The sequence below is a fragment of the Pteropus medius genome, unplaced genomic scaffold, assembly GCF_902729225.1.
Source record: "Pteropus medius unplaced genomic scaffold, Ma_sr-lr_union100, whole genome shotgun sequence".
NCBI classification, from domain to species: domain Eukaryota; kingdom Metazoa; phylum Chordata; class Mammalia; order Chiroptera; family Pteropodidae; genus Pteropus; species Pteropus medius.
The window spans coordinates 23,863,450-23,881,477 of NW_024344240.1; the positions used below are offsets into that span (position 1 = coordinate 23,863,450).

Consider the following 18,028-nt stretch of genomic DNA (forward strand, 5'->3'; position numbering starts at 1 on the left):
CCCCATCTACCTTCCCCCCACCCCTCCCCCCAACTCTCTGGTATAAAATACATTTTAAAAAGTACATAAAACACACAATGTAAATAATATGTATATGTATATTCTTTCCCAGTCATTATTTCTTCCTTTCCTTCAGAGGAAATTATTATTGTGACTATTATTGTTCTTTTCTTTTCCTTATGACCTATAGCTATATTAAATAAAAAGTATAGTTTAGTTTTGCATATTTTTATTTTATGTAAATGCAATCGTTGTATTTATTCTTTTGTGACTTCTTTTGTTCAATATCACGTGTGAGATTTATTCACGATAGTTGTGTGTAGCATTTGTACTTTTATTATCCTTGCTGTACTGTGGCTTTTTTTAGATTCAAAATTCCATATTTTATCTTGAAAGTGTTCTGAAAAGATAACTTTATTTCTTTCCAATTTTCCATTTTTTGAATACTTCAGATGGAACTAAAAGTATTCCTTTTTGGCAGAAAGTGAGTTTGGAAACAAATTACTTTGCTCTTTGTTCTTGGCTCAACACATTAAAAGTATTTTGAAGAGATTAAACAAATTTCTTACATATGAAATGAAAATGTTACCCCAAAATGGAGGGAATCTAGAGCTCCCATAGACTCTACACACTGCTTTTTTAAATCCTGGCCTCAGTTATTAATACTCTTTCTTAAGTTTTCACATTGCCAATCAGCTTTATTGTGTTTGTTATCTTCATGTTTTGGACAATTATTACCATGATCCATATTAATTAGTCTCAACCTTTTTGGTTTTAGAAGCCCCTTTACACTCTCAAAAATTATTAAAGTCCCCAAAGCGATATTTTATGTGGGTTGTAATTATTATATACATGTGCAGTTACTTATTGACCCTGTCCAACATTTAGCCATATCTGAAGATATATCTCCAACAATATAAAAACACATATGCACAAGATTATTTGCAATATTGGTGGTAATTGCAAAATATTGAAGACAACCTAATTGCCCATAGATAGGTGAGTGCTTTAATCTATGCTATATATACACACATTGGAGACTGGCAGCTTTTAAAAAGAATGAGGAAGATCTCTAATGAACTGATATGGAGTGATTTCCAGGACATTCTGTCAAGCGAGGAAAAAAAAGCACAAAAGACTATCCCATGTTACTCTTGTATAAGAAAGTACAGATATATCTGATCTTTTTAAAAAAGAAAACAGGAAGGATCGTTTAGAAATTAAAGAGACCATTTATCTGTGGGAGTGTTTGGGAGAGAAGTGGAAAGAAGGGGGAAATGGGATTGGGGTAATAGGTTTGAGGAGAAAGTGACATTCTTTTAGCATAGTTCTTTGTACTCCTCTGACTTTTAGAACCTCAGTAATGTTTCGCATACCTTTCCTTCACAAGCTCAAAAACCAGAATAAAAAAAAACTAATCAAGATGTGGGGGAGAACCTAAAAAGGAACACAAATACTAACAAACAAGCCTATTTTATATATGAGTAGCATAACCGTCCTGAAAGGGGTGGGGAAGAAAGGAACTAACTAACTTAAGTAGCTTTTGATGACATTTTCTTGACTGAATACTGTAAAGCTAAGACAAAAAGAACTGTACATAAATGTTGTAATCTAGTAGTAAATGTGTTTCTCACAGAGGATAGGTTAGGCATTATGAAACCACATTATATGTAAATATACGTGTATATATGTGTATATATATGTATATATGTGTATATATACGTGTATATATATATACATATATGTGTATATGTGTATATATTGTATTTATTGAAATACATATATATACATGTGTATATATGTGTATATATATGTGTGTATATATATGTATATGTGTATATGTATATATATGTATATACGTATATATATTTACACCCACACACACTAGAATTCAACAAATAATTATAGATAATGAGGGCTTAGGTTTTCATTGTTTGAGAAAGAAGTTGCAAACAAAGTGGTAAGGCATAAATGAACCCTGTGGTGGTATACTGGTATCAGAGCTATGCACTTGTATTATTTAATTTACACAAAGATAATGATATGTATATATATATATATATATGCATGGAGTTATTTCATGTGCATATATTTCCTAACTCTGTCCATTAAGGAGGCTTAGAAGCAGTAAGCATATTTAACACCCAGGTTTTGGTTTTATACACCTTTCTCCAATGAAATGAAGCAAGGTCTCTTAGAAAAGTGGTTGATTCCAGGGCTGGGGCAGGAAGATAAACAGTGCGCCTGGACAGCCTTGTGGTTTCAGAGAGTAAGAATGTGTTCAACAAAAGGATCTCCCAAGATTTTTTGGATCTTCCAATGTCTTCTTAGGTATATACATGGTTCTTTTAAGACTTGTTTATACAGTGGTTATTTAAAGTATTTCTAGCATGGTCCATACATATTCACATTTAAACTCTTTCACAATCTCAGTTGATATTCATGAATATAGGACATGAATGATAAAAATGAGGCAAATATTGGGGATTATCATGTTTTTCTATTATAGTGCCTCTTCTGTTCATATTCTACATTTAGTTTTGCCAAATTTTCTGTTTCCCTTACTCAAGAATTTAGCTTGGTATAGTTAAATTCAGTTCTGAGTTTTCATTAACATTTTCTGTAAGCCATATTTCACTCTAATTGGGTAAATCAGATTTCAGAATAATCTGTAGTTGTCTTCAGTAAAGTTATTGAGTGACTATTATGGAACAGTCACTGTGCAGAATGCTGTGAAGATATAGAGATAAATAAAAAATGTTTTTTTCCTCTCCATGAACATTAGATATGCTCGTTATGACCTTTTTTGTGTATGTCAAAAGGTGTGTTACAGTGTAATTCATAGAGTAATTGCTATATGAGGAACTGAAATTAGGTAAGTCTTGGTAACAAGAGCCTCCAAAATAAACATTATATGGAAGCAATATCTTAGTTGATTTGACTGATGTGATTTTGGGATTAAAAGCTCTCTGTTGAAGCCTAGTCATCTTTTAAGGTTCAGATCAAACGCACCCTCCTTTGTGAAGCCTGCCTAAATCCTCACAGTTGGAATTAATCACATCTCCTGTTGTAATTCCATTAGAGTTTATTTCTGCTTTGATTTCAGGCCTTATTTTATCTTATTTTGTATTATATACTAATGATTTTGTGTGTTTTTTTCCCCATGTACTTGAGTTTGGGAACCATATCTTGGTACTTTGTACATAGTTGCTTTCTATAAAAATATTTATTGATTTCTCTTACCTCAGTAGATGTCAGGAACTCTTATTCACAAGCAGCTTAGCCTGGCCTTTGGATTCTCCCATCATTCAAACTTTTCAAGTACAGTTGACCCTTGAAAAATACAGGGGTTAAGGTGCTAACAACCCTGCCCGCCCCATGCAGTTGAATATTCCAATGTAATTCCTGACTCCCCAAAAACTTAACTACTAATAGCCTATTGTTGACCAAAAGACTTACCCATAACGTAAACAGTTAACATGTATTTTGTATGTTATGTGTATGTTATATGTACTATATTCTCAAAATAAGTAAGCTAGAGAAAACAAAAAGTTATTAAAACCAAAAGGAAGAGAAAATACATTTACGGTATCGTGTAGTATTTATCAGTGCTGTAAGTTTACAAGATGAATCATGTCTGCATTCATGACATACCTACCTTTTTTGTAGTTGTTTGGGGGGGTGTATTTCTAGGGTATGCAGTTTGTCTGCGAGTTTTTTCAAATTGTCACAGATCTTCAGAAAATTTTCAAATACATTTATTGGGAAAAATCTACATATAAGCGAACCCATGCAGCTCAAACTTACACTGTTCAAGGGTCACCTGTATTCCTACCCTCATTCTTAAGTGAGATACTACTGTAGCTACTCTGTTCTAGTCAAGCTGATAGTATTGATGTTCCTTAAATACAGTTTACGGTTTCCGAATCTATGCTTGTCTACTTAGGCAGAATCTTTTTCCTGTGGATTTTCAGTTTTACCACCTAAAGATTCTGGCTTAAAATTAACCTTCATTGACGAACTCTTCTCTTTTTTTATTGTTATATTGATTGTTCCTCAGTGTGTATGTTTAATTATACTTTATTGTTTTACACTCTTCAATATATTGTTTTATAATTGCTCCTATGTGATTTAGTCATGTTTCTTTTCCCTTCTTGACTAGTGTATATGAGCCTTCGGTTAAGGGCTGTTTTTAAAATTTCTTTTTAGCCTTTCTTAAAAATATTTTGCATAGGATATTCATTAATTTCAGCTTTAGTTATTATTATAAATAATAAAAATGCAATTTAAAAATTTAGTTACAAATTTAGAAAACACTTTGTATGATGATATTACATTTAACATCCTAATATTTCTAAAATTTCATAGGTTACCCTTTAAAGGTCTCACATATTTTAACAAAGGAAATGTCCTCTTCCCTCACTCAGTTGAGAATGTTTACCTTATATATTTTGATTCTTCAAGCAATAACACTCACTTTGTCTTTTGACAAAACTACAAGTTTTAGTCATATTCTAATAAGGCAAGGTAGACAGAACTGGAAAGGGGGCTCATGTTAATAGTAACTTGGTGCTTTGTTTTTATTTATAACAAAGTATCTTAATTTAACCTTGATGAGGGTACTGTCAGAGAGATTAATGGGACTGCTAAAAGAACAGTGGCTGTTGTGAGTCAGCTCTTCTGAGACCAACAAATATTGAGAATAAAGTTCAAAGAAAGTGAAAATAATAGAAAGAGATGGGGAAAGCAGATATATAGATATAGATATATTTTTTAGGCATATTCTCATCTTAGATGTAGAATTAGTGGAACATTTGTTTTTCTTTCAAATTTAGTTTGATTTGCTTTATCTACCAAAAAAATTTCTCTCATTTGGGTAAGAAATTTTTTTCCTTGGTTTTCACATTGGTCATGGGGATAATTAAGAAAACTTTTTAAAAAATTTTCTTGCATTTTTCTAAAAATAGTATGTGATGTGTCACATGCTAGATACCTCTTTATTAATGTTCTTGTTTTTGTAAAAATAAATTTTGTTCTTAACAGATCTTTGACCTATTTAAAGATTTAATCCTATACAATTTCTTTCTTTTTAATTACTTTTTTCTTGGCAAAACAGGATTTTATCTAGAATATGGGCATGAGTGGGTCTTCATGGTGTTCTCAACAAGGTATTAAAATGGAGATAGGGTTACACTGGAAAAGGGTACATACAAATCAGTATCTCTTTTTACAACCCTGTGGATAGTTGCTGAAATTAACTTGAAAATTGTTTTCCTACAGGTGAAGCAATTACTCAAATTGTTGGCATGTGTGCGTGCAACTTTTCAAAGCTTTTAGCTCAAACTATGCCACTTTTTACCATTTAGGAAAAAAAGCAAAACAGATTTTAAAATTATTTTTAAAAACTCTGCAGTGTTTGAAATGTACTTTATCCTTTTCCCTCTGGCCAAAATTCAGGTCCATTTGATAGCCAATTCAATTTACCGAAAGAATGTTTATTGATAGTATTATATTAATGTAGCCTGCTAAGCCATTCCTGGAGTTAACTTTGGCTCTATTCTCTGGGAACTTTGGCTACATCCTTTGAGCTTATTATAAAAATGCTCACCATAAAATGATGAGTGGTTAAAGTTACATTTGGCACTAACATTTCTTATAAGTAAGTACTGTGTTCTCACCCCAGTGAAATGAATGGTTTAATCCTTTCCTTTGTGTTATTGTGGAAACTCCTCCTTTGCATTTGGAATATAAAGTCCACAATAAGAATCTTTTTATTTTTAAGAGAGAGCTGAAGCAGACATACATATAGCACCTTTGCCAAGACCTCAGATGCAAGAGTCAATCTCTTATGGACCACATCAGCTGTTTATTATTTTAAATAAAATATTATCTTTGGGATTTTTGTAAAGACTTTGAAAATTTATGCTAGTTCTTTTTATAAGCATGCTGATAGAGAAGACATGTCCTAAAATTAGGGTAAACCCCATGACCTTGCCCAAGTTTCTGATAATCAGTTACCAGAATTTTCAAGATGAAAACCTGGCCAGTATATATGGGATTTTTGTGCTAGATGCTCTGTAAAAGTTATTTACATAAAGCATCATTTTATATAGATATGTTTCTGTTTCTTTAATGAAATGCCTCTGCTTTTGTTTTGACTTTGATTTTTAACAATTGAGTTTATATCAGAGTTCTGCTGTAACTGGGGAAGATATTTGGGGGACTTTAAAGAGAAGGGAGGAAAAATATCTTTAAATTTTAATCCAAAGCATTTCCTTAAAAACTAGTTGGTATGTAACCAAATTCTGTCTCTGTGTTAGGCTAGCCTTCTTTACTTAAAATCGACTGCATCAATGCATCTGGCTTCAATTTTTTTCCCCACTAAACATCTGAGCAGTTAGTAATTGAATTCTGACATGTTGGATGATTTTAATGAAATCTTCTGCATGTGTATGTATGCTTGGGGGATGAGGAAAAGGGAGAAAGAATAAGCAGTGGGGTTGAGGGTAATAAAGAATTACTGTCTCTTTACATTAAGGAGAACGGATAGCAGGTAACATTAATATCTTTCAGAACATGTTAAAGTCTTTCCAGTAAGTGGTGTTTACTCCAAAGGAAGCAGCTCTTAATATTAACCCAAATAAATGACCTCTATAACCATGGGAGACTCAGAGTTGAGAAAGGGATGAGTCAATGTGGGAGGCTCTGTTATCTTGGATAATCTATGAGAAATCTGCAATGACCTTCCTTCAACTGCTGAAAAAAGGAGAAGCTCAATAAGATCTGCCATTACCAAGTGATTTCTTTTTATGTTACTATATTTTTGAGCCCTTTTTCTTTTAATTTTGAGGGGGAGTGTTCGAAGAGAAGAATAATTTTTAATTGCTGGGTTTTTTTCCTTTTTTATTTTGCTTTTGCTTTCTTTATTGAATGTTTAATTTGAAAGAAAGGCACTGTAGCCTGGAGTCTTACAGCTGCAGTATTATATAGCTTGATGTTCACAGAACCAATTTCAGGAAGCAAAGTTCAGAGGAGTATATTAGGGAAATAGTAGTATGGGATTTGCTAAAGGGACCAGTCTTCTTGTTAATTTGCCTGAGAGAAATTGCAGTTACAGCTGTCATGGCTTTTGCCTCAATTTCGTTTGAATATAGTCTTATTCTTTAAGGATTTGAGGAATTCTTTGGTAGCTTCCTATTCCTCTCTCTCACCCTCTGCCATCCCCCCAGAACTAGTCACACAAACCTTCTGTTCTGAACCCTATCCTTTGCGAACGAAGTAGTTTTATTTGACCTCAGTTAATAAGGATAATTGGCATAATAAGTAGGCTTCGGTACCTAATTCAGTGGTAGGAAAAACTTGTGTGTTTTGATGAGTGCAGATGTAATTTATAACAGTTGAAGTAGAATTCTAAAGATATTACCTTTAAATGATTTAATTACTGGATGATCTCGATTTAAATTAATGAACTATTTAAAATGGTAAAGCATGTTCCTCTGCTGTCACCAGAGAGCTATTAAATGAGTTTTCTGTGACACAGAGTAATGTCTAAATTTTGAGTTACCTGATTTGGTTAAACAGTGAAATATCTAAGTTAGAGCAGGTAAATGAAATTGAAGTCTCTCTCTTTACTTAGTCCTCCCCTCCTCCCCCTCTAGGCAGTTTACTGCTTTTCTTCCAGATGATGAGTGCTAGAAAATTAACTCCAAACAGTATAAATTCCTCTTTGTAGTTTTAAATTAGACTCTTGTTTTCGGCTAAATTTTGTGATCCCTCCCTCCCCTGTTTACCTTAAGAGTAGAATCAACTATAATGAAAATTCATGAGGGAACAGGAGTTTAAAGAGGGTCTTTACTTTGTGGGGGCTGATAAGACTGAATATTTCATTCTTATATTTTCTTAAAAAATGAGTCGATTCCAAAAAGAAAAGAACTTCACTAAAAGGTGAGGACTAAACTTATTAGTAAACCTCTATTATATAGCTTTTTAAAACATTTGCCAAATAATTTTTTTTGTTGAACTTTAATTGATTGGCATATCATTGAGCATTCTTATCATTGGCATAATGTTGAGGTATTAATGAATTAAGTTGGGTTACTCTAATTTTTACCATAGTTGTAAGAAAACATTTCTCATTAGAATTCAATCCAAATGCAAATTTTATTCTGAATAATTCCTGACAGAAGGCATATTTTGATGAACTCATATCCAATGATACGCCGATCCATATCTCAATTTTGTGAGGTCTCCTTAATATCTGCCTTTTACATTTTAGGAATGTTTGGGTTCCATCATAATGTAATGTCATTGGGTTCCATTTTAGTATAATTTCGTTACAAAAGCTGTGTCTTTGCAGTAAAGCCTTGTTATGCTAACAGATATTTTTCTCTCAGAAGCAATTTTGGTAATCACTGCTTTCATTCTTCATTGCTTCATTGGTAATCCAGTTTTCTTGTACTGGAGCTGCACCCTTGAGTACTATGATAACTGTATTCCAAGATGGCCCCAAATCGCCCTTACTTTCTGGTATTCATTCTCCCTTGTGTAGTCCTTTCCCACACTGTGTCAGGATTAGTCCGGTGAACAACAAAATGTCAGAAGTGATGGTATGTGACTTCTGAAACTAGACGATAAAAGACATTGATGCTTCTGCCTTGTTCTCTTGGATCACTTGCTCTGAGGAAAGCGAGGCGACATGTCATAATGAGACTCAAGCAGCCTTGTGGAGAGGAACAGAGGCTCCTCGCCAATAGCTATCACCAACTTGCCAACCATGTAAGTAGAAGCAGAGGACTGAATCCTGGTCGACATCTTGACTATAACTTTATGAGAAACCCTGGAACCAGAACTGTTTGGCTAAGCTGCTTTTGAGTTTCTGAGCCACAGAAACTGTGTGAGATAAAAAATATTCACTGTTGTTTTAAGCTGCTAAGTTTTGAAGTAACTTGTTATATAACAACAAACAACTAATACAGGCACTTTATATCCTAGGTAATAAAGTATTCTGGCATAGGCTTGAATATTTTTTCTCTTGAAATCCACAATTTGGTTTTCTCTGTTGGCAGAAGGGTACGTGCTTTTGAATTTGTTTTATTAATGTTATCACCACAGTAATTTTCAGCGCTAAGGATTGTTAGAGTTTTTGGCAATTTGCCATAAGGATCCTCACCTATGTAATTCGTATTCATGTGCTAATAGGCTATATGAGCTAAGAAAAGTTATGATTTTATATAAAACATGATGTGTTGTATAACTTTTATGAATACATTTCATATGTAAAAACTGTTTTAGCTGTTGTATTGTTGTCCAGTAGTAATGAGAACATGTATATAATTTTGAATTTTCTAATAGCTTCATAAACTGAAAGGAAACAGGTCACATTTATTTTAACAATGTATTTTGTAATCTAGTGTATCTGAAATGTTACCATTTCAATAGTCAATGTGAAGATTATTAATGAAATATTTTACTTTTATGTATGTATGGTACTAAGTCTCAATTTGGACTAGCCACATTTTAAGTGCTCAGAAGCCACAGAGCCATATGTGGCTAGTGGCTATTGTATTGGACAGCACAAAATAATTTATTTTACTGAAGAAGTTTAGAAGACATTATTCCTAGCTAACAGCAAATCAACAATGCACATAAATAACAGGAATGATTTAGTCTGTATCTACATTTGGTTCCAGTAAGTCATCCTTCTGTTTTCTAAATGCCCCAGATCCTTCAAACCTGTAGATTATCCTAGAGATAGAAGGTATTGGAATATCAGAGGTTCTGTATAGATTTCTGTAGGATTACAGGCTCCTAATGGTATGACTGCCTCATGGTTTAATTCGAAGACTGGTGTACGTGGACTTTTTTGAAAGAGAAAGTATAGTTGACACTGAAACACATTCAGGGCCTTAGGCTATATACCTGGTGTAATCACTGTCACTTTTTGAGTCACCAAGAAGCACTTCTTTGGGGTTTCAGCACATCCCTTTACTTCCTTGAGTCTGGGCCTGAGAGCAGAAGAATACTAAGTCTATTTGTGTTTCACAGTTTCTGAAGTCCAATAGTTTACTCAACTGACATTTTGTTGGCTCACACATATTCAGAGAAGCAGTGATAACTGTCATTTCTACTCAAAGTTCAGACATTGAACAATTATTTTTCTCTTCCTTCAAACCAAAATACACCATTAAGTATATTAGAAATGAACAGTTTTGTCACTAGAATTCTGTGTCAAATTTTACCACCAAAATCTCATTACTATTTTGTAAATAAGAAGGAAAACAAAGGAAACTATTTGAACAGAAAAGGGGACAGGGGACAATTTCAAAAGTCCATGGCTTGGTATGTATCTCAGACACCTGTTATTGGGATAGTTAAGCTTAGGTGTCTTTAGAATCTTCAGAATAATAGCAGAACTTACTGCAATATGTCGTCCGTTTAAAAAAATATTATTTGGACTATCCCATGGTTACCTAAAGACTGGAAAGGATTTTTTTATGATAATTTTGACTCATTCGTGCAAATTACTGGCATGATGAAATTCACAGGATCTTTGAATAAAAAAACTGACAAGCACAATCACTTAAAATTCATATATTTTTTCTCTTAAACTTTTTTTTTTTGCAATTAGTGCTGTCTTAAGATATATTTGCCCATAGTTAATCCATATATTTAGAGTATCAGCATCTGAATTAGTTACCACATTTGTAACTATTTCCAGAAGTCCTTTATATTCTTGTTAATTTATTTGCAGTGTTTTAACATTTTTAAATCTGATTTTGACTTTAAACAGTACATATTTATATTATATACAAAGTGAAATACTGTTTGGCTTATAATAAATAATAATAGTCTTTTATCTCATTCTGATCTAACCTTGATTCCTGCTTTCCTAAGACAACCACTTTCACCTCTTTTAGTTGTTACTTCTGCTGTATACTTCCACCTTTTCAACTCACATTCTTATATCGTTTTATTATATTTTTCTTATTCAACAATAGTTAGCTATTAACGTACTATGAATGGTGAAGAATTAGCTTTTTTACACAAGCCACCACACATGTCCCTCTTTCCATCTTTCCAACATAGTAATATCAAGTTTTACATTATTGTGTCTAAGGCACATAGTATATATTATAATTACATTTCCTTTATTGTACATTTAGTTTTTCTTGGTGGTAATAATCTCTTTGGGTTTTCATTTGTTTTATTAGTTATTTATATATATGTCACTAGTTTATTCCCAACGTCCTTTCTCAAACTATAACATTCCTCCCAATGTTCCTATTGTAAAATACGTTATTCCTTATTAATTAACCCTGGTAATCTATACATCCACTTTTTTTTTCTTGTAATATTTTCCCTTGAGTTTCTAGTCTCTGCTCCAAACTATACTTTTTCTCTAGGTTGGTTGCCACTCTCAAGGTTCCCTTTGCCACTCACTTGTGGTAGATCTCCTTCTTTCATGACACCATGTCTTCTTCTTTCTAGGTTTATTTTTTCATTGTGGTAGAGCACATCTCTAGTAGCTTTCTGAGTGTGTACTGCGATGTATATTTTTTCAGACTTTGCATTCTACCCTCACATTTGATTGATAGTTTGGATATAGAAATCTAGATCAGAAATCATCTTTCCCTCAAAGTTCTGAAAATATTACCTCAGCCGTCTTCTAGTTTTCTGTGTTGCCCTTAAAAATTCCAGTGCTTTCCAATTTTGTATTCTTTGTGGACGATCACTTTGGGCTTTTTTAAAATGTAAAAAAAAAAAAAATTTAGTATTCTAAACAAAAAAAAAAAGAGTATATGTAATCTAAATACAGAAAGATGCATTTAATCTTTATTGAAAGAGTGAGGACAAGAAAGAATAATTATAAATATGACCTAACAGTATGATTAAGACTTCAGTGTTAGTAGAACTAGAAGATTCTGTTTATTTCTGGCATTGGCTCAATATTTTATTAAAATGAAGTAGATTCAAGGTGGTTTACCTTAGCAGTTATCAGTTAAGATTCCAAAAAATGAAACTGGAGCCAAATTTTACATACTAGATGGATTAAATAGTTATAGACTTTGTCGATTAAGGTGATGAGGGTATTTGTTATCTTCATTTTTTTGTTACTGCCCTGGTTTAATATAGTTTCCTTAGAGCAGGTTGTTCCACATTTAGTTTTACATTGAGATATAATGCAACTTATAATAAAGATCTCATAAATATCATTTAACAGTTCTCTCTTTCTTTTTATTTGTGGTTTTACTCAGCTTTTCTTTTTTTTGTTCTTTGTCCTTATTGTAGAGAAAGATTTTAAACCAGCCTCTGCCATTAAATACAGAGAATTTTTCTTGAGTCAGTGGCCTTGCACACTGAGTTAATCTGGTAGACTTTGGTTTTACCACTGATTTTGAAGATACTTTCAGTATGAAAACCTACACTGATCATCCACATTATGACAAATTACTAATCATCCTCTCTTTAAAAAAAAATTTAATTATTTATAAAGCCACAGAGCTGTTTTTTGGCCCATGCAGAAGTACAAGTAAACCTGTTTGCTTGAAATTGGGAGGTTATTTGGAATAACTTTTTCAACCTGAATTTAGGTTGAAGCTTCTCAGGAAATCTCCAAAAGCCAATTGAAGAGTGAAGGACATGATAGATAGACTAGACAATAACTTAGTGCTGAGTTACTCACAATGGGAAACATTAGTGTTTCTTTTTGCTTAGAGCAAGGTGTAAATCAGAATCCCATGTTACTACAAATGTAATTATTTTTGAGAGGACTGAATGAACTATGAACTGATCATTGTGTTAATCGCTTTCCTCAGAATCCTTCTGTTACATTTCATTTTCTTTGACTCAAGCTACCTGGGACTTTGATTTTACTGGCATCATTCCTTCTCTCTGCTTGGTGTTGTTTTAGAAACCCTCATTGTACTCTGCTGTCCATGGCAAGCAAACTGGGAACATTAAGATCTCAACAAAGAAAAAAAAATCTCAACAAAAATCATTTTCTGATATAGCTAAACTGCTCTGCAGAAAAGAGAACCTTACTTATGTGACTAAATCATAATATTATAACATTGTCTCCGAGAAGAATGACAGCTTTTTTTTAAATGAACATAACATACATCACTGAAATGTAAATATTTTTTTCTAAATCTCATTTGCTTTTAAATTGAGAAAAATTAGAGGGAGCAAAAGATTTATCAACTTTTTGTTAGGAAGGATGTTATAATAAATGCCACTCCTTCAAAGTTGGAAGAAAAGTCTGACATTTCAAAATCTGACAGATTTTAAGTTCTAGATTTCTGAAAATAGGGTTGCAAAAGGACTTTCCTGTACCTTGCACTTAAAAGAGTGAACTAAATATAGTTAAATGAGAGTTGCATAGATATAAGCCAAAATCCTTTGATATCTTGTTGATTGGAGTATTCTGAAAGTTAGAGAATGGTTTGGCAATCTTGTTCTTTTGTTTCATATGTTAATAAAGGCAGCACTTTATTCTTAACATTCTGGTTCTATAAAAATATAAAAAGGAAGTTCTTATAATAAGCTGATAAATTCAGTTCTTCATCCTACTTGAACACTGCTTCATTTATCCTACTTATTCTAAGATCTCCAGTCTTACATGATCTTGCAGTCCTGTAGGATTTTGTCTTGCTGATAGAAATTCATATTCACCTTCTCAAAATTTATGTTTTAAACTTGTGTAGAGTTACCAGGGCAGTGTAATTTGGTTGGCTAACTAAATTACTCTTCTTTAGCCAGACCAGTCATTTATATCAGTTTTCTCATATAAGATTGAGAGAAAACTTTGCTTTCTTGAATTTGTTAGGAAAAAGTTCTTTTTCATTTCTTTTTAAAAATTTATTTGCCAGTAATTGTCTATATGAAGAATGTAATCTGAAAGACCATGTTGTTTACTTAACTTTTTTATCTTGACTTAACTTTGCAGGGAAAAAGAATGTTTTGGCATTGAGTCTTATTACTTGGGCTTCATCTAAGCTGTCTTTAAGCTAACAGAGCATAGTTCTATAACAGCTTTGTGTTTCTGAATAATCAAGCTCTTGCTACCTATGCTGCCTAACACAAACAATTTTATTCTCTCTGTTGTGGAAAACAAGTCTATCACACGTTTCTCTTGTTTCACTAACTTGACCATTTGCTCTTAGTATTATTCTTACTCAACTTCCTTTACTTCTTTCTTCTATTATGATATCTTTTTGGCCTGGATTTACTTCTGAAGGGGAGAAATTTAATAAGCAGATACCCTTTTGTTGATAAATAGGCTCTCCTTGGGTTAACTAATTAGTCTACTTCACTGAGTCTTCCATCGTTTTCCAGGACAGTCTCCGTAAGAAGGATGACAGAATTGAAGAGCTGGAAGAAGCACTAAGAGAAAGTGTACAGATAACTGCAGAGCGAGAAATGGTGCTAGCACAAGAGGAATCAGCCAGGACCAATGCTGAAAAACAGGTCTGCAATTTTATACAGTTACTGGCAATGCTGCTGGTTAAACAGAAGGTAAAACCCAATCAGTATAGTTTAGGCAAACTATATGTAAGGTATGTATATATGGTTTCAAAAACATTCATCAAGTATAAGATATTTAGACTTAAATAAGAATTGAAATATAGTTGACTAATGTTAATGCAGAGGTCTCTGCATTAATAATTTGGGACCGATTTCATATTTGTGTAGTATATGCTCATATCTGATGAAGTGAAATGGCACAACCCTGCCTTTAAATCAAATGGAAAACCACAAGCATTTCTGAGTCAAAGATATTGATTTAAAATAGCAAGTAGTTTATTTCTTTTATTCTCTGGCTTGTTCAAAAGAGCAGTTAAAGTAATAACAAGTTAAGGTTAGTAGCAAGTATGAAAGATATAGTATCATTACACTTGAGAGTCCCAGATCAACATGTCTCTTGAGGTGACTTGTTAAAGAGTTCTATTGCTGTTTGTTTTATATATTTTTCTAAATCTTTTTAGATCCTCATTTCCTCACTTTTAACTTTTTATTGGGAAGAATAACTAAAGATGGGACATGTGAATGGAAGAAATAGTTTTAACCAGTGAAGACTCTAATTTCAATTCCCATTATGAGTGTGTGATTGGAGGTTTTGAATCTTCCTCACATAGAGACCAATGACATTTAATTTTTCAGTGATAAATTCCTTTCCATTTTTTAGTTGAAGAAATAGAAATGTTAAATAGGTAAAAAGAGTTCAGTGAGAGGGTAACATGAGTCTTTTGATCAGACCACCAGTGCTCTTGTGAGTTAAAGTAGTTGCATAACAAGGAAGAAGGGTCCATTTGGAGCAGATATATTATAGTACGTACCACAAGGGAGTCCCTTCATAACTTGTTAGATATGGGACTATAGTTTCTTTAGTGTCAAGTAAAGAAAGACAGACTGACATTTATTAGCAAAGCTGAAAAAAAATTGATCTTTTTGCACAATGAGTGTCTTCCAGTGCCCTGTTCTTAGATAAATGCCTTAGTTTACTTTCTATTTGAATATTTCCTAATGTACAGTTGAATAGAGCTTGGATAGTGGAGCTGCAGAGAAGGGAGGGTGACAGCCATTGTTCTAGGATGAGGAGGGGATCTTCTTCTAGCTCGATTTTACTTTTTTTTTTTACATTCTTTACTTTCGAAATGTCACCCATTTTTTTCTTCCTGTAAAGATTCCTTTCTGCTTTGGGATTATTATTTTGTTACAAGTTGTACATATCAGAGATTGTGTAAAAATTTTGGCAATTAATGATTGATCATGTCATTTTGGACTATAGACTGCTGTTATGTGTTCTTTTTAAAACTATTGTTGGGTGAACTGTTTAAAATTAGATTTTTCACAAATTACTTATTTATAATTAATAGATGTTTTTAGGTCAGTTTTTTAGTTTACAGAAAACTTGAGCAGAAAGTACAGAAAGTTTTCATATACTCTTTCCTCTACCTCAGTTTTCCCTATTATTAACGTCTTGCATTGGTATGATGCATTTGTTAAAATTAATGAGCTAATATTGATACATTATTAACTAGTTCATAGTTTAATTTGGTTCACTCTTCCAGTTGTATAGTTCCGTGGGTTTTGCCAAATGTGTAATGTCATGTATTCACTATTATAATATCATACAGAATAGTTTCACTGCTCTCAAAGTCAATTGTGCTCCACCTGTTCATTCCTCCCCCATCTCCCCAGTCCCTGATCATTTTCCTGTCTCTCTAGTTTTGCCTTTTCCACAATGTCATATAATTGGAATTGTACTGCAGTATGTAGCCTTGTCACACCGGCCTTTTTTCATTTAGCCTCTGTATTTAAGATTCTTCCATGTGTTTTTTTGTGGTCTGAGAACTCATTTGGTTTTGTCTCTGAATGATATTTCACTGTATGGATGTGTCAGTTTGCTTATTCCTTTACCTATTGAAGAATATCTTGATTGCTTCCAATTTTTGGTGATTATGAATAAAGTGTATATTAACATTCATGTGCAGGTTTTTGTATGGACATAAATTTTCAACTCATTTAGGTAAATATCTGAGAATGTGATTTCTAGATTGTATGGTAAGACTATACTTAGCTTTGAAAGGAACTGAAACTGTCTTCTAAAGTGACTATGAATAATTTGCTTTTCATTACATGCTTTTTTTTCTCTTTTTTCTGCCATTCTGTTACTTACTGCCTAGCTGAAGCTGTTGAATGAAATGTTTCATGACACCAGTCATTTGGGCTTTAACTTGTTTAAGGTATGAAGGAACCACTTTTGTGTTTATACTTCAGAGGCTGTATAACCTTCATTCATTGTCTCTTCCTGCTCTCATCTTCCTTTCTAATTTTTATCTTTTTGTGTCTTTTAACTCCACTGTTAATTTTACTTATATGTATTAATTGTACGTACAAATATTCGTTTGAAATATCTTAAATGGATGAAGTTTTTTTGGGCTAGGGACATTATTCTTATTTTATTTCTCAGATCCAAAATGTATCTGTCTCTTGCCTAAATTTAGCCTCTGAGAAGAAATTACACCCTCGCACAGAAAGAGTATGTCTTCATCTCTTGATTTCTCAAAGAGCAAAGTAAAATTGTTTAAGAACCATATCTCTCATTAAAGTAAAATACAGAACCTTTTAAAGTGTGAACAGGGAAAAACTCTCAAAGGAAAACGTTTCTTGGTGCCTTTCTTATATTCTTTATAACAACAGTACACAACCTTTTTGGCACCAGGGACCAGTGCTCCTATGAGAATCTAATAATGCCTGATGATCTGAGGTGGAGCTGAGGCGGTGATACTAGCGCTGGAAAGTGGCTACAAATACACATGAAACTAGCTCTCCAGCTACTCACCTCCTGCTGTGCGATCTGGTTCCTAACAGGCCACAGATGGGTACCGGTCCATGGCCTGGGCGGTTGGGGACTCCTGCTTTACAGTATCCCTTGTACAGTTTCTTTGTTCCTAATATGTGCTGCTCTATATTGAGCCCATGCCCCAAATTTGGAGAAGTTGTATAATGATACAATGAAGGAAGATATCTTCTAACTTGTGTTGCCAAATGGAGAGATGAAAGGGAATAATCCTATGGGGAAACCCAGGAGTTCCTTTCCACATGGATTTTCTTCTGAAACCTCTCTGCTTAGGTTTTGGCAGGTTTTGTGTTTCGTTGAATGTAAAAGTTCCTTTTCTTAAAGTGAGCATAGAGTAAAAATTTGTTCTCTTAAACAAGTCTCAAAATTGCCAGGAAGTAGGGAATAATATCCTTATTTCGGCAGTGCTGCTATGAACTTAAAATTTTAGAAATGCCTTTATTTTGCACTTGAAAAGAATGTCTTCTTAAATATCTTTAAATATCTTTTAAGTATCTTCGCTGGTATATTTTGAGAATAAATTTATTTTTTGAGGGAGCTATTTGCAAATAGATTGCTAACTAAAGGTTTGAAAAATGCCTTTAAAGTAATAAAACTTTATCTTGTGGCTCAGTTCTGCACAGGAGTTCTAATTTTTATTTTAAATGCTCATTTTTATAGTGATGC

General features: G+C 33.1%; 1 protein-coding gene across 7 annotated transcripts in view; it reads left to right on the forward strand.

The window, feature by feature from the left end:
* ERC1 (ELKS/RAB6-interacting/CAST family member 1) overlaps nucleotides 1-18,028 on the forward strand; it is a 482,353-nt gene that overhangs the window by 217,735 nt on the left and 246,590 nt on the right. For all 7 annotated transcript variants that reach the window (XM_039869201.1, XM_039869202.1, XM_039869205.1 and 4 more), the window contains one exon: nucleotides 14,335-14,466. In XM_039869201.1, the coding sequence (XP_039725135.1) occupies nucleotides 14,335-14,466 (132 nt within the window). The remainder of the gene's footprint in view (nucleotides 1-14,334; nucleotides 14,467-18,028) is intronic.